Source organism: Wolffia australiana, chromosome 16, assembly GCF_029677425.1.
Source record: "Wolffia australiana isolate 7733 chromosome 16, ASM2967742v1".
NCBI classification, from domain to species: Eukaryota; Viridiplantae; Streptophyta; class Magnoliopsida; order Alismatales; family Araceae; genus Wolffia; species Wolffia australiana.
Window position 1 is genome coordinate 12964313 of NC_135850.1, and position 17967 is coordinate 12982279.

The following is a 17967-nucleotide window of genomic DNA, read 5'->3' on the forward strand; positions in this document are numbered from 1 at the left end:
TCAATTATATTCTCCACCGAATATATATATATATATATATATATATATATATATATATATATATATATATATATATATATAAACTGTTTTTTAGGTGGTACTTGTTTTTTATGTGAATGAAACGTGAGGTGCTTGTGTGCTCCTTATTTGTTACTTTTTAACATCAATCAAGAAAATGCCATCCTGGCCAAATATTCTTCTAAGTTTTATTTATCCATTCAAGAGGGGAATGTATTAGTGCAAGAAAAAAGTCTGTGAGGAGATAATTTTTTATAGAAATTCAATGTGCAGTTCTACTGCTTTAAATATGTGCAATAAATAGATACTGACTATGAAGATATGAATCATAGTATACCTTCAACAGCACAAACCATATAAAACCAAAATGTTAGTGATTAAGAATACCATAAGATGCGATTTAAATACTTCATTTTGACTCTAAATATCGATTAACACAAGGTTTACGGTGCCTCCAGAACACAACTAGAGTAGACATTGAGGATCTGGTCACAGCCTCCCTCAAAGGTTCTTAAAACAAATTATTAAGTATTCTGAGAGAGACTGAAAGAGATGAACCATGTTTTCTCATAAGAGAGTTAAAAAATAATCATTTAACTCAACTGAACGCCTCAGCCAGAATAAACGATGTTGATATGCCAATAAAAAATAGAAAAATTCAAAAGTAGAAGAAAATTTGAAACGCATCAGACTATATAAAAATAGTCAGACTATTTTAAACAAATGAAGGACCCAGCAAAACATAAACAGGTATAATCTGATTAAAGCAACTCTGATGTATTCTGAAATTGAGCTTATAAATCTGACATTGTTAGATTGTTTTGTGGAAGGAGCTTTGAGGACCCAACAACAACACAGCTAAAATCAAAGGTGGCATGCTCTTTACGCTCATAACTATAATTTAAGATCCACTAATGGACTCTCTGCCATGCCTATAAGATCCACTAATCAGTAGACTTGTGCTGCTCAGTTGAAGGGTGAGCTATTCAGTTTGTTAGGAGCCCTATTTCATTCAGTCCCCGCCTTGCCATTCTTTTATAAGCGGAATATTTGGTATTGCTCTTCATTCACATACTGTAAATTGATCCATTGTTCTTTATTCGCCCCTTTTGCATCTAAAGTCGCAGCTTATAGAACATTGATTCATTGTTGATAATTCTTCATCTTCATCTCTCCTAATGGCACAAACTTTAGCCATTACTTCTCTTTGGTCTCAATGAAGCTGAGTTCAATACTATTTATATGTTGACATGAAACTTGCAAGTGTAGGCGAATAACATTTTTGCTCTCCTACAGGAATAACATCGCAACCTCCGACTGATTCCACATTCCCAAACCCATTTCTCTGATAACCTTTTAATTACTCATAAAATGTAATCTCACAACAGAAACTATTCTATGAGGTTAGAATCTGTTCCAATCGGATATTTATGAGTCATTAAAAGGTTCAACATGTCTTATGCCTTGTTTCTAGACGAGTCAATTCCTCAAATAACTTTAAGCAATTCCTCCATTATTTTGTTCACTCAGAATCAACGGAGACCAACACTAAATATGTCGTAAAGTCTTCTACAGCATACTCTTAGTCTTTCTCTTAATAACTCATCAAATTTGGTGCTCTTAGATTCCCAGTTCCTATGGGGAATTAAGGACAAAGATTACACAAACCTCTAGGATCCAGCGGAGCAACTCTAAAAAATCCAAAGAATATAGGTAATTCAAAACTAGAATTTCAAACAAGAATTCTGAAAATCTGTAATTCAAGTTCCCTCAAGGATCCAACAAGTAAGAACACTGAAAATTCTTTTCAAACCAACTCAGAAGAATTCTGAAGACACCTCTGGAAGTATTAAATAGTAGTCTGTCCATATTATAGGTTACTTGAGGACAAAAATAGAGTTATTTAACTATCAAGGGTCTGGTAAAAGCAACTCACACAAATATTTTAAAACAGAGAGTTCAAGAAGATAAAACAAAAATAGAAATAAGTTCTCACTCCTCGTCTTCCTCGTCGTCACCTCCAGCAGCCTTCTTGGCAGCAGCCTTGGCGTTCTTTCGCTTCACACGACCCGGGCGTCCACCGCCGAATGGGCTTGTTAGAGAGAAATCAATGTGCTTTTGCGAATCAACACGCACCATGAATGAAGGAATGTTCACCACCTGCCTCCCAACCCTGCAAAACAACATGTCTTTGAAGATAAATCCTGAAACCTTGACAGAGTTTACAAACAATGGCAATTTTGTCGTCTATGAATCAATTCATCCTTACGAGATCAAAAGGTTATTAACAACTCGCTATCATCCTTAATCCAGGGAGTATGGAACATCGATTATGACTCCACTAATTACAACTGACAGGTCATTATCGCCTTCTTCCCAGTAATGGCAAATCCAAAATTCATGAACCCAAGATTTTAACAGAGTTTTAAATTGATATTGGAGAAGAGTGTTTGCGACAGGATTGTACTTTAATTGATAGTCACAGGGTCGAACAAAAAAGACATGAATAAGGATTGGAAACGATTAAAAAATAGAATCATCGACCAAATGAAAGTATTTTAACCTGATGTGACGCTGCCTGATGAGGACACGGGCATGGTGGATGGACTTGGCCATGCCAGACTTGAAGACGAGAGTTTGAAGACGGCGCTCGAGGAAGTGCTCTGGAGTCAAAGCAAGGACATAGTCGAGCTTGTTCTGGCTCTCATCCAACAGACCGTACCTGTTCATCCTGCGAAGAAGGGCTTCTCCTTCAAATATTCTCTTCTCATCCTTCTCATCAAGCTTTAACAACTCCTTAGCCGCATTTCTAATTCGGCTCAATGCGTATTGCACCCTCCACAGCTCTCTTTTGCATCGCAGGCCATATTCGCCGACGAGCTTCAGTTCTTGATCTAATCTTTCCTTCTCGTACGGACGGCGTGGCTTCTTAAATGTTTTCCCATCTGGAAAAAGATTTGATTTTTCGTCAGACGAAATGATGAGGATAAAACTTAGCTCCGATCTCACTGTGGCCCCAAGAAATATAGATTGATCTTTTAGACAATGCCCTTAAAACTAAAATAATGGTTGAGATCTTACAAGCATGTAGAGAACGTTTCTCATCTGAAGAAGAATCTATTCTCTTCGAAATGTATTATGGCATTAAATATTTGCCCTTTGATCTAAGTTTGGTTCAAAGAAATTTCATTTATCCCCGAATTAACACTTGCGTATAAAAAAATATGCCTATCGAGATTGAAAATGACTCGACTTCAGTAGTTTTTCATAGATTGCTCCTCCTCAATCGATTTTTCGTCAAAACATGCAATGCCCATTAGAAATTTCGTCGAACGATGCCCGATGTCCTAGGAAAAAACGTACATATCTAAGCAGAAAATGATTCGAACACTATAACTATTCCGTGAATGTTTCCCACCTGGAAAAGAGTCGATTCTTCGTCAAAACACGCAATGCCCATAAAAAATAGTTTATCGATTTCAATGTAATCCCAAGAAAAAATGATCTTTAAAAGAACCGCCAGATCCTCAGAATGATTTGAACTTTGCAGCATACGAACGAATCGCAAGACATTAAGCATCATCAGTAAAGACATATCATCAGAACAAATAGAAAGCTCGATCAGGAAGGAGTAGGACATGGAGAGATGAAACAAGAGAGATAAATCTTACAGTTTCGGTAGAAAGATACGTTCACCATGGCGGCCGCCTCGCTTCTCCGCTTCTCCTCTTGCTTACGGCGACGCCTTCCGCCGCCTTAGATTTGATTTGAGTTCTTAAAACCCTAGTTTTGGTATCTTGGACAACGGCCCTGAGATCTCGCATCCTGACCGTCCATCTTGGCTTTGTTAATGGGCCTATTAAAGATGCATTGATGGGCCTTTGGCCGGCCCATTAGTGAGATCCGACGTGTATCATCCGTGTAAATCCTTGCATTAATTACTCGAAACACTTGTATTTTCTTTACTTAAAATTGTTATAATCGGTTTTTGGCAAAAATCTAAACCTATACCTAAACATTGGTATAGCTTCGGCTTGGTCAAAGACCTGTTTGGGTTAGGTAAAACCTACAAGTTCTATCAGAAGTATCTGACAAAATTAAATTTGAAATTTAAACTTCATAGTCCAAATTGAGGTCAAATGATTGAGTTAAAAGATTTGAAAATCACTTTTGATTGTTAAATATGTCATGGATTCGCTTTGCCATGTGTCCAATACAGAGTCAACGGCAAAATTGAGGTTTTTTTTAGCTTTTTTAATATTTATATTTTTAGTTGTATTTGAATTATATTTGTGATTATAGTAAGGCATATTTGTATGTGGACTTAAACTAATATTTGAACTTAAAATTGTAATTGTATTTATATATCTAGAGTTATATTTGCACATTACTCTTGTAATTTGATGTGGTTTAGTTAGCAAAAGGGTTAAATTTTCCTCGCGAGCTTCCCAGGTTTGCAATCTTGGTTTTTTTTTAAAATACTCAGTTGTGAAAGTGTAGTTATTTTTTCAACCCCCTTTTCGATATTGGTTAGCTCTCCGTACCAAAATTGGCACTAAACGTTGGGCACATCCATTAATTCAGAACCAATGGTGTTGGTTTGGTCCGATTTTACCAAAGTTCAGTAAAATTTGGCGAACCATTATTGAAGGATTAACAATATATTTAAATTTCATCATAATTGTCAAACTAAAATTCAGCTGTTTTATCATCTACATCTGGAATTATCTTCTATTTCTGAAATTCATTTTCGTTACATGTGCAATTCATTTCAGAATGAACTTCTATGTTTGCTTTTATGAACCTTTAGATACGATAATATATTTACGAGTTAAATTCTTTCATTTGTTCAATTGGATGATTTCTCATGCCCTCTGGGCTTCATTTGGATAGTATGTTTCACAACACTTTGGTGTCCATCTTAAGTTTATTACTTCATTGTAAACAGCAGATAAATGTACAAAATTTCAAAGTTTTCACCAATGCAATCAATTAATCTGATAAATACAAATCGATTATTTCAATTAATTTTACAATCAAATCCCATTCTCCATCCACCGGCCTCAGCCCAGTGATTCTCAAACATTTGCACCCTTATGGGTTTGATTTGGCCAAGGGACGAAAACTCAAAACCTTAATGATTTTGATTACTTGTATGTGCACCTATGGGAGTGTAGTTAGTATGCAGTTTAAGCCGCCTGATCCCCGCCATTGAGGATCTGCGCTGGCCAGTGATCGGCAGCGGAGGGGTATCTCGGGAGCGGTCTGGTCACCACTGGGGTCTGCTGAGCGACGGTGTCGTCGTTGCAGGGCCGGATGAAGACGGGCTGGATCGGGGCCTCCACCGGTATCGTCACGGCCTTTTCACCGCCACCTCTCAGCTCGTCTTGCAGCCTCCAAATTTCCTGCTTCAGCACAAGGTTCTCCTCCTTGATCTCCTTCTTCTCGATAGCTACCTGAAAATCAGCAGAATTTTGAAAATTCATAAAAAATTTAAAAATCAAAGGGATGCGTAACGTTGACTTTCATCAAGATCTACGCGTATAAACAAGTTGGTGGGACCCACAAACTGGGATTCGGAGACGAGGGCGGCATTCTCTTGGCGGAGAGATTCCACTTGGGTGAGCATTTCTCGAAGCAGCCGGGTGACGTCGAAGAGAATAGATGCCTTTCCGTGGCTTGATCTACTTGGATCTGCGCCACAGGAATTGGATTGTCAATTCCTTAAATTGAACTCACAACTTCCACTTAGTTGCGCTAAATTCCTTTTTTGAATTTCTTAAATTGATTTAACGACTATTGGTTGTTGGAAAATATTATGAAAAAATAGCAAATCCAAAGTTAAATCATTTTTTGAATTACTTAAATTGAAAAAACTTGATTTGGTCGCATGACGGCAAGAATAAGTCCTGAAATTCAACCAAATGACTTATCAAACTCGCGATTATAATCTTGCTTGTCCAAGCATTGTCCTGGCCTAATGTTGTTAACTTTTAGCCAATATGCATTGCAATACACAATTTAAAGACTTAGTTTGTTCACATAAATTGTGTATGAGAGCCTTTAAAACTCCGTCTTAATTCTTCTTGGTGCAGACACTAAAAAAGTAATTTGCATAATATTTTAACGGATACAAATAATGAGATCGAATTAAGTGAATCATTTTTATCGGTTATGCATACAATTTAGGATTAATTCGGGAGAGCTTAATTACCCAGAGTGTGACCCAGCTCGAGGAACAAGTCGTTCAGATGTTCTCGTTTTTGCTTCTCTCTTTCTGATTTTTGGATCTTCTTGGGGGGTCTGCGTTGTCTGCTCTCACAAGTTCCATGACTGCAGCAAGATGACAATTACAACATCATCATCATCATTATCAATTTCTTAAAACAAAAATGATCAAAATTAGCAAGATCTCAAGATACTTTCTTGTCATAACCATAGTGAAATAGACAAAAGATGGAATTTATTTAATGGAAGTTCCTCGCATGATAAAAACATTTCAAAACAGGAAAAACATTCAGTGTCATCGTCATCGACAAGATCTCAAGATGCACCATCACGATAACTATAGTGAGATGGAATCAATTTAATGAAAGTTCCTATGATGATAAAAATCGAACACTGCATAACAATCATTCAGTGTGATCATCATCAATCATCATCATAATGATTAAAATCTGAAGAAACTTTATCACCATAGTTAGTTTGAGAATATGGAAGTTCATTGAATGGAAGTTCCTTTAATAATAAAATAGAACAGAGAAACATAGTTTCCCTCAGTCTCTTTGTTAGAAAATTCAGATTTATGAGGATCATCGAGAAATTTTTAGGGCGGGAACTTTTATAACACCAAAAAATTGTTCCATTAACGTTTCAATCGACTATGAAAAACGAAAGGATGAACAGCCCGCATACATATCCTGAGATGATCAGGAGACGGACCTCTTTAAAATTTGCACGTGGTTGTGCAATTCTGCAAGAAATAATGAAATTGAGAATTACAAAGATCAATTCATAGCCGACTGACCTTTCAATGCGCCTTTCGGATAGGATCGCTCCTCCGTCACCGACTGTAGAGCGATAATCGTTGATCATAGTCTTCCCCAAAATTACGTTAAGAGAGCTTATTCCCTGAGGATAACCGAAGCGAGAATCACAAATCTGGAGACGAATTTCATATCTCACAACATAAATTTCGTAGAAAATGAACGAGAACAAAATTCGGAAGAACTGGAAATCAGGCAAACGAAACGAGAAAAGAAACCAGTCACGAGACAATCACGAAAATTCGAATTTCATTCGCAGAAGCATCTTGATTACTGGTATGAATCGCTGGAAAGAAATCAACGTCGGCAGCCAAAAACTTAGGGTTCTACAAAGAGCAGATCAAGACGTAATCATTACGTGGCCGATCACACAATCAAAATCTTACAGCTACACTGATGCAGACACCGCCACAGGTTGCGCGACAAGACGAGGATCACAGGTCTAGACTCTAGAGAGAGAGGGCCGAGATAGAGAGCTAGAGAGAGAAAGATAGAAATATAGAGGGAGAGCTAGAGAGAGAAAGATACAAATATAGAGGGAGAGCTAGAGAGAGAAAGATAGAGAAAGAGAGAGAAAGCAATAGAAACAAAGAAAGAGAGAAAGAGAAAGATAGAAATTTAGAGGGAGAGCTAGAGAGAGAAAGATAGAGAATGAGAGAAAGCAATAGAAACAAAGATGGAGAGAAAGAGAGATAGGAATATAGAGGGAGAGCTAGAGAGAGAAAGATAGAGAAAGAGAGAGAAAGCAATAGAAACAAATATAGAGAGAGAGAGAGAGAAAGATAGAAATATAGAGGGAGAGCTAGAGAGAGAAAGATAGAGAGAGAGAGAGAGAGAGAAAGCAATAGAAACAAAGATGGAGAGAAAGAGAGATAGAAATATAGAGGGAGAGCTAGAGAGAGAAAGATAGAGAAAGAGAGATAAAGCAATAGAAACAAATATATAGAGAGAGCAGTCGAGAAAGACAGAGAAAGAGGAAGAGAGAGAAAGAGAACGCTATACAGAGAGTAATCGAGAAAGAGAAAGGGGAAGAGAGAGAGAATATAGAGGGAGAGCTAGAGAGAAGCAGCAAAGAGAAAGATAGAGAGGGCTAGAGAGAGAGAAAGAGCAAGGGATCGAGAAAGATAGGGAGAGAGAAAGATAGAGAGAGCTAGAGAGAAGAGCAAGAGGGAGAGAGATAGAGAGAGCTAGAGAGAAGAGCAAGGGAGAGAGAAAGATAGAGAAAGAGCAAGGGAGAGGGAAAGATAGAGAGAAAGAGCGCAAGAAAGCGAAAAAGATAGAGAGAGAAAGAGAGTGAGAGATAGAGAGCAAGAGGGAGAGAGACAAAGACAGAGGGGGGCTATAGAGAGATGGGGAAAGCGAGAGAGAGAGAGAGAGCAAGAGCGAGAGACTATAGAGAGAGCAAAAGCGAGAGAGAGCTAGTGAGAGAGAGAGAGGGAGATAGCAAGAGAGAGAAAAGATAGAGAGAGACGGAGAGCAAGAGAGATGAATAGATAGAGAGAGCAAGAGAGATGAATAGATAGAGAGAGCAAGAGAGAGAAACATAAATAGATAGAGAAAGAGTTATAGAGAGAGATTCATGAGAGAGAGAGAGGGGAGCACGACCCAGCCTGTGGCGAACACGGTCTTCGGGCACGCTCAGTCGCGTGGCGCCGCCATATTGCGCGTGCTTACCATTTGCCACGCACGTGTCAACCGAACGAATCGCTTCTCGGCCTTCCCGTCAACCGTCCCAAATTTACTGACACTAAGAGCAGGCTCTGTTTTCGGATGACGAGCGGAAATCTACCGTCGTCCATTCCAGCTCAGACTTAATCCAGCCACTTGTTTTGTCTGCATACAGATGTCCCTCTTTACGTCCCGTCATCCGTTCCATCGTGGGAATCTTCCACAGCCCTAAATAATGTAACTATAATTTATAAAATATTCAATTTCTAATTTTTCTAAGTATAATAGGCGTGGATTGTTTTTCATAAATATTGGCATTAGTTAATATTGTATAGAAATTACACAAACATAAATTTTAGAAATAGCTTTATGTTTTTGGAATACATTTATTACCTTAAAGATATTGGACTACCATTTTTGGAAAATACCTTTTAAAATGGAACTTTTATTAGGATATTTCAATAAATTTTAAGAAATTAAGCACCAATATATTTTTCTAAATTGATGCCATTTAAAAGTAGATAATATGATATGTGAAAAGTTAAAGCTGTTTTTATATCGTCTATTAATCGTTGAGAGATTGTCAAAAGGAAGTTCTCTAGTTTAGGTGAATTAAGGAAATCAGATGAATCTTAAGTTATGAAAATGTAAAAAATATATAGATTTATATATATATTGAGAGACATGATTTTTATTAAAATCGTGATTGGAAAATCATTTTTAATAATAAACTTAATTTTTAAAATTATTGAAAGAGATTCAATATATTTTTAAACACTGGTGACATTTTAAAAATGATAATATGATGTGTGGTCAGTTAAAACAGCTGTTATATGTTTTATTCAAAATCAAAAGATGCTACAAAAAATTTATTGTAAAAAATAAATAATTGAATTAAAAGTTCTTCAAGATTCAAGAAAAAATTGAGAGTAAGACGCAAAAGAATAATAAGTAGAAGAGGAACAAGAAGACAAATAAGAAGAAGGTGAAGAATATTGAAAAAATACTGAAAGCTTGTAAAATCAAATTAACAAAGCTCTATTGATCAAGAAGGAAATGTTGATGATAATAATAATGAAGATAATGAGGTGGAGGAGAAGGAAGAAGATAAGTATTATGATTAAAAAATAGGCAAATAGTTCAATTAAAAATTCTCTTGCCAATATGCTCTAAATGGAGCCCCATCCTACACATCACCATAGCTTATTTACTATGGGAGATATAGAAAGGGCAAAATTCTTCTCGTTTTGCAGGGACTCCCATATGCGTTGTGGATATCATGCGTCGCGTCAAGCTGTGGATACAATGCATCCACCATCTCATCCCCACTCGTGACTACAGCTCAGCACTCAGATGTAATCTCCTTCGTGCTTGGGGCATTCCGATGACCGTTGCCCCTATCAGCATTCAGCTACAGGTCATCCATTGGCACCCACCGCCAATTGGCAGCCTCAACCTGAAAGTGGATGGTGCGTCCAAAGGGAACTCGGGGCCAGTAGGGGGAGGTGGTATCCTCCGGGATCATACAGGGAGTATTCTCTTTGCTTTCTCATCTCTCTATGACGTACAAACTAACACAATAGCCGAAGCTATGGCGATACGTGATGGTTTAGTCCTCTACGAGGAACGAAACCTTTATAATATTGTTGTAGAATCAGACTCACAAGCGTTAGTCTACATGCTTCATGCATGTACATGCTCCCTATGGCGACTACACCGTGTATGGTAGTACATCATGTGGTGCCGCCCTCGCATAACTAGCGTTCTTCATCAGCTGTGAGAAGGCAACCAGATAGCAGATGCCCTCGCCAACCACGTGTACACACACGACTCCCTACCTCCCTTTTCCTTTCTTGGTCGGCACTACCTCCGACCGCTAGGGGATGCTATCGCGTAGAACGTTTCGGCTTGGCGAACCTTCGCACACTTTTAAAGGAGGCCCCGCGGGAGTGGCGGATCTCATGGAGCACTCGAGGTGGGAGTGCTCACGCCTGATCCGACGATCACGACAGCGGGGTGGACTATGCCCACCTCGGATGAAGTCCTTGCCACGCACTTCATCGATGCACTTTTTAAAGGCGGGGACAGCTCCACTATTTCTCCACCATCATCATGCGGGGGCTCGTGTGATGCGTCGACGCGAGCACTTCTCTGAGCACCTGCAAGGTATCACTTATGTATCATTTCCTTTCCTGCACATGGGCGTGGACGAGTGGGATCCGAGTGTAATTGGGATAGTTATACTCGCTCCACGCCTATAAACATTGATAAACACTTCACTTTATTAATGAAATCCCCCTAGGTGGTGTCCAGGGCAAGGCTGGATCGGTCTAGGGCACAACCTCAAGGTTGGCCGTACCCGACACCGTATTTTTTGCCAATAAAAAAAAAATCCCTATCAATCAATAGGAAGAGTGAGAATAAGACAAGGAAAAAGAATAAGGCAAAGAGGAAGACGAACAAGTGGAAGAAGTATAGGAGGAAGAACAACAAGCAAATAAAGGTGTCAACTAAAATATTAAAACCTGAATTAAAAAATCTCCATCATTCAGGAAAAACAGAGCAAGATGAACATGAATAATATGAAGAATCATCAAAACAATGTGAAGTAAAAAAATTTAACAACTTTATTAAATGATGTCCATCGAATTGAAAATATCAGTCAAATATGATAACAATATTCTATGAATAAAAAGAAGAGGAGGAAGAAAATGAGAAGGCAGAGGAGGAGGATGAATAATAATAATAATAAATAATAATAATAATAATAATAAAGATGAAGCAGAAGAATAACAAGAAGAAGAATAAGAAGACTCAATGCTGCTGACAATTGAACATTATGAAAGCTGAATTACACATGTTTTGATGAGGCATCATCGCAAGAAAGGAGAAAAAGTGGAGCGAATGATATAGGAGCAAGTGTGGTCTTCTCTCTAGTACTCATAGTTCACAACCTCACAGGTCAACCAGGGAAATTTTCAGGTACTTCTTTAAAAAATGCACAAAAGTGCAAAACTTATCCACCCAAAGGCATGCGCAGCGTGCATGGTGTATGCTTTGTAGGTTGTGTAAAGTCTGATTCAAAAATTCAAACTGCAGAACCGCGTGCCACGAAAAAAGACGGTCCCTGCTTCCAACCCCTCGGGTAGGAGCGCAACAAAACAGGGATATCTATGATGGATGACAAAATTGAAGACTGGTTCAGTCTGGGTGAGTCCATCCCAAACCATTGTTTGCCAATGGTGGTGAACCCTTCCTTAGGATATAGAGTTTAAATCAGTGACTTATTTTGTCCATTCTAATGATTTTTTGGAAAAAAAACAAGTCAAACTATGCCTTGCACAACAGTAGCCCATTCTATTTAAATCCAAAAAATAACGAAGTCTCAAGGATAAAACTTGTAGATCCAAGAGAATAAATTACTGTTTTCAACATTAGGATTATGAAGAGCATTAATGTAATGCAGAAATTGAATAAAAAATGGATTAGGAAAATATATGTTTCCATTTTTGGAGTTCGAGTTGAATACTCATACAAAGATACTTTGTTATTGTAAAAGATATAAGTTTCACAATTTTTTATTCCAAGATTTATAATATACCAAATGATTGAATTTATCTTTCAGTAAGAGAATTTAAAAAATAAGTCCAATATTTTTTTATCCATGTAACACGTTTCGCCATCATTCTTTTGAATTATGAATTATCTTATGTCATATTATGTGTTCATCATTATTTATCCTCCTTTCAATCATATGTATTCAATGTTAAACTTTTGAAATTAAAATTTAAACTGCATCGCAATTCGAAAGTTTAGAGATCACGCCACTATTAATTAAAACTTAATTAGCCTTATCATAAAATTTTAACTAAAACTGAAATTATGTAATTCTGTAAGAAGTTTAACATCATTATTTCAACACAACAACCATTTGATAGAACTTTATGCATTTGTTCACCAAGCCCATACACATGTTCAATAATAAGAAAGGGTGAACTGGGTATTTTTTTCTAATTATTCACCTAATTTATTTTATCCAATAATTTGTTGGGTTTTGAGACTCTGATCGATGATCCAAACAAAAGAGGTAGTAGGGGTGTCCAAAAAATGATTGACATGGGAACTTTATTTGGGGCTTCCCTCCATTGATGCTTAATGTGATTCTTTCTTACAATCCTCTATAACTTAATTATATCCTATAAACCTGATTGATGGAGGGCCATCCAAGCGAACCGCAAGCAACCTCACTGCGCAGCCCGAACCGATGCCAAGGATCTGAAATTCAAATACACGGCATGAGTTATTTTCTTCGTTTATCATGAAACTATGTCATTTTCATCGTTTCTTTGTTTTGGCAGAACTACCCACGTGTATTTGGGACCCCGCCTTTGTTTTTTTTTTACTGTGTTGCTTTCAGAATAGATCCCGGTCCTCGGGTGGCGTTGTTAGCTTAAACGCCATCCTAACAGGGCAGATTAGGGCATCCCCTTCCCCACCCTGTAAGAGGGGAGAGGTGCCCTACGTTCTGTTTAGGGACTTTTGAAGAGGAACCATGATTTCTTGAAGGTTCCCTCCTGCCCCCTTCTTCTGAACTCCTCAATACCTCGCTCAGTTCTTCTCTCTTCTTCCTTCCCTGCTTCCCTCTTCTCTTCTTTCCCCGCCATTGGAAGATTGCCAGGCTTGCAGCGTTCACTCGGCCCCTTGGCTGTTCCCCACTACTCCTCTAACGAAAAATCTCTCCGCCGGTGGCTAGAATCACCTAGGAGGAAGGTGGGGGGGGGGGGGGGGGGTTCGCTCACTCACTTCGGAAGATCACAGAGTCCTGGCCGACGCCAGGCGACGGAGGAGAAATTTGTTGCACTGCCAAACGCCCCCGACAGTCAGGAACCCTCTTCTGCAAACAAGAATGCGGTGGTTCCGATTTCCCGATCGGTCTTCAATCGGGGTGAAGCCGACTTCTCCCCAGGAAGGGTCGCTGGGAATTTCAGTCCCCAACTCCGGCCACCGGCTCAGAGCGACCTCTCTCGCCTTCTCTGCTAGGTTGACCGAAGGATCACGCCGACCGACCCAGCTGTCCCGCGGTGATTCTTCCGTGGTTTCCCATCTGGTTGACCCGCCCGCGCAATCCTAGAGCGCGGCCGTTCAGTCATCCCGAATCCTGGCTTGGAGGAGGGGGAAGCCGTTATGAATCTCTGGCCACCACCTCCGGTTAACTAGCCACCCCTCTCTAGAGTCGAGACCCGTCAACGATATTCGGTCACGTTGGACGATGACCGTGCTACAACTAGCAAGGAGCTTACTGATTGAACCTCCACCGACCGGGTCGTGCTACAACTGCGCTCGCATGAGCTTAACCCATTCAGGTCAGCGCTCCACTCTTCCCCTAATTTGGTGTTATTTACTCTTCTCTTGTGCCGACTGCGTGTGAATCCCTCTTCCAATTACCCGGGCCTGTTTCATTCACCCCAGCCCTCCCTCTCATCCCATCTTAGCTAGGCGGGACGGGTAGTTGTTGGGGACCACCCTGGGAATGAACTTGCCCTGATAGGAACCGCGAGATTTAAGCTAATATCAGGGTGAAGGCTTCAACTCTGACCGGGAGACTTCCTTCGGAGGCCTTGAACCAATCACTGGGGTTCGGGCACTTGGCCTCTACTGATCGTCGCGACGAATCCATTGAGCCAATCCCTCGGGTTGCCGGCGGTCTTGTGTGTCATTGTTTTTTGTCATAAAGCGCATCATTCATATAACCCTGCACATGAATTGAATTTAACGACCACTTATGTTGCAACACGCATCGATCGATCCCAGCCGTAGCCGTGTTGCATCACTGATGAATGTGAGTTAACGACTACAGGAATATTATTATTTTAGCTAATTATTCCATTATCTCACTAACTCTTTAATGTATAAACATAATTAAATAACTATATTTAACCCAATTGATAGGTTGAATTGCCACTGCTTAATGTGTTAAGCTTAGCTACATTGAGAACTTGAGGCACAATGGCTTCACCAACTCTTTCATAAAATATTTTTTAGTATGATCAAGTGTGAAACCCTATTAGTCTTACTATTTAAGATGATGCATAAAAAATGATCACAAACTTCTTTTGCCAAGATTTCCCCTAACTTGGCCAATGAATTCAGTGCACCATCCTTCTTTACCACTTAATCACCTTTGTGGACTCATTGCTACATTATGCTAAGCCTCATATGCCATAATAAATTATAGCTGGCCATCTACATGATGACCTTGATGTCTCAGGTCTGTGACTTAAAATAAATCAGTTCAACAATTAGGTATAAAACCATTACAAATTTGAAATAAATATATTCTTTGAACAGTTTCCATAAATTTTACCCTCTCCTCAATATCACTATAATAGCTAATAGATAAATTATTCTCACTATATGAGTAGGAGAAGATACTTTTATTCAATGTAGATATTTTAATGTCTTTCTTGAATATCCTACAAATAGCAATCTTAAGAATATGTTTGAACATAAGTAATGACTATACTTATGATCTCATCATAATCCATTTATCAGTGTACATATCCTTGGAGTTTATTATAACATCACATTCTTAATGGTGCCCCCTCTTTGCCACGTCAACTGCCCTGTCAAATGCCACATTAGCCTACTCTGTCAGCATCCGCATGCTTGATTGCTCGTAGATGGGTCCCCTTGTCCTCGTCATCTACCGCAACCAATCAGATTCTCCAGAGAGAAAATATTAGAAATTGTGTATCTTAAATCTCACCATCTGATCTTCTTTAAGAAGATTAGACAATCACAATTATATCGGAGAGTTTAAGAATGCCTCTTATGACTCGGGCTTCGGGCTAAGTTGGCTCGGGGCCTAGTTAATATTTCTTCTATTCGTATTATGATTGTGGCCCCTTCGGCCACGATCAATCTCATCCTTGTCAGCCCGGCCCAATGCAGAGCTGAAAGAGATTAGAAGATGCAACCCCAAATCAGAAAATTTAAGACAGAGTTGTGATATATAAATCTCATTCAATATTATATATCAAATTAAATAGAACACTCTCTCTAGGGCACATGGATGGATCTCTCTATCATGCCTCTATGGGCCTACAGTTGGGCCTCTACGCACCCCCTCTGTGTGGGCCTCTCTACATGCCTTTATGTGCCAACAGTTGGCTCCTTGTGTTGCAGTCCTCGTTGGTTGCTGGCTAGCTTGAGCGTTGTGTGCTTGCTAGCTATCGGATGGCTTGAGTGCTGACATGTTCCTTCCTTCAGCTGTTTAATAAAATATTTTTTGTTTGTTAATTTTTTCATTCACCTTAAGCTTACTTCCATTAAAAATAATAGTTCCCAAACATTTTCTAAATTAGATAATAAAGTTGGCCTTCAAGTACTAGCGAGATTTAACTAAGAACAAATGGTTATGTTTAAGCTTCTCAACAATTAATGCATGAAAGCAGAATTTATAGTAAAATAAAGATAAAATTGATAAAATGATGCATATAATGATTCTAAGATGTGCATATTTCTAATACTAAAAATCACATTATCACCCTGCCCTCGTCGCAAAGGGCGGCATAGCTACAACTTGGACCACAACCTTGATGGTGATGGGGGACCATCGCGACAACACCGACACGAGACGAGTCCAACCGCACCAAGCCGCTCGTGCCGATGCTCGCAACCCCTACTTCAAGTATCCAGTTTGAATGGTTCGTGCAGTTCGAACGCTATTTTTGTTGTATTTCATTGTATTTTAATTTCGCTAAAGCGTCGGACCGGGCCATTATGTTTGGGCCTCGTCCATGTAATTTCCTTTTTTTGTTGTAACGGTTGTCTAGGGGAAGGACTTCATCTTGCAACAGTTTCTTTCCCTAGGGTTGTTCACTTGGCACCCATCCTCCCTATATAAGGGGATGGCATGCCCAAGTGAAGGTAGGATTTTGAAATTGAAAATTGAAAGTTTCTTTGTGTCTTTTCTTAGAAAGATTAGAATGAATTTAGATCTGTAGAGTGAAAGTGGAGAACGTGGTCCTACGTTGCCATCTTGCCGCCCACGTTGAGAACACTCTGTGGATTGCCTCATCGTCTACCGATCCTCTCCACGCCCAGTTCCTTAAAGCCCTTCAAGAACGTGGAATTCCTTAAACCTTCTTGTTCAAGAATATCAAGAATTGTCCTTTCAGGACACTACTTGAGAAAAAAAAATCGACATCGAGGATCTTGAAGCCTTCGTCGACCGGTTCCTTCATCGTCATCACCGCAAACATCACCGTTGACGGTGACGTCGCATCCTCAACGACCAGCCGCCATCACCAATCGATAGTTCCTTTTTAAGAACTCATCATGGCTAATTCTGGATTATCTCCGCGTGCCTTTCGCGTGTCTGACAGCATGACTGCTGTTTTGCTCACCCAGCGCTGTCCGTGCATTATCCACACACGCCCACACGCACGCTCGTGCTCCATTCGTGTGCACGCCTGCGCTTAGTCTGGGCACAAGCCCGCGCACCGACCATGCTCTCACCCGCGCGCCGCTTTGCGCCAATCTGTGAGACCTGCCTTGGCGCCGTCTGCACGCTTCCCTATCGACTCACTATTGTCAGGACCCCCTTCATCCATCCCATTCTGGACTACGTGTTTGTTGCTCGTCCCGCTTGCTCTCCATGCCAAGTGATCCTAATTCTGAGCAGATCTCGTTTGCCCCAAGCGAGCCATCGAGGGAGGATCATATCAAATCGTCTCTTAAAGATAAGGTTCATTTTGTTTCCCCTTTCATCTTCAGTATTATTACCTGTTGTAGTGCCGTATTTCCCTATTGTTTCCTCTGTCTTGATTATTTGAAATTGATTGAGTAGGATAGCCACCCTCGTCAAGGGGTAGGACAATTCTTGAGGTAGAAGATTAGGTCCTGATATAAAAGTGTGAACGTTCTCGAGCCGTAAAATGATCCTCTCGTCCTAGGTGTTCTAGTGATCACGAGGGTCATTGAGAGTCTATCGTGGATATCTCTTCTTTAGGAAATTTACTGGATTTTTTGCCTAGTCAGCCGAGTAACTTATCGCTCAGTCAAGAGTTTTCTAAAAAATACTTGCACGCATCATAACCGTCATTTAGCAATTCATCATTCTTATTGTGTTGTAATACGGGCCATCGATCCTAGCACTCTCGTATTACATCAGATGGTATCATGGACAGCCCATATAGCTGGAAACCCACAAACAATCAGTGATCATCGATTG

At 39.7% G+C, this 17967-nt stretch overlaps 2 protein-coding genes across 5 annotated transcripts; both read right to left on the reverse strand.

Annotated features, from left to right (window-relative positions):
• Positions 1 to 1899: 1899 nt before the first annotated feature.
• On the reverse strand, positions 1900 to 3835 carry LOC144713683 (Ribosomal protein S4). The gene is made up of 3 exons (XM_078588350.1): positions 3690 to 3835; positions 2582 to 2963; positions 1900 to 2191 (listed from the first exon to the last, which is right to left on the reverse strand). Exons 1-3 carry the CDS (start codon positions 3715 to 3717, stop codon positions 2011 to 2013), a joined length of 591 nt encoding a protein of 196 aa, XP_078444476.1. The 5' UTR covers positions 3718 to 3835; the 3' UTR covers positions 1900 to 2010.
• Positions 3836 to 4976: 1141 nt separating this feature from the next.
• Positions 4977 to 8574, reverse strand: PYE (basic helix-loop-helix (bHLH) DNA-binding superfamily protein). 4 transcript variants are annotated; one of them, XM_078588679.1, is made up of 5 exons: positions 7423 to 8574; positions 7046 to 7149; positions 6233 to 6351; positions 5585 to 5712; positions 4977 to 5474 (listed from the first exon to the last, which is right to left on the reverse strand). In XM_078588679.1, the coding sequence occupies exons 2-5, from the start codon at positions 7111 to 7113 to the stop codon at positions 5208 to 5210; spliced, it is 582 nt and encodes a 193-aa protein (XP_078444805.1). In that variant the 5' UTR covers positions 7114 to 7149; positions 7423 to 8574; the 3' UTR covers positions 4977 to 5207. The 4 variants fall into 4 exon arrangements, with proteins under 4 accessions (XP_078444805.1, XP_078444802.1, XP_078444803.1 ...); XM_078588676.1 differs by having other exon boundaries at positions 7451 to 8572; XM_078588677.1 differs by having other exon boundaries at positions 7339 to 7436.
• Between the last annotated feature and the right edge of the window lie 9393 nt (positions 8575 to 17967).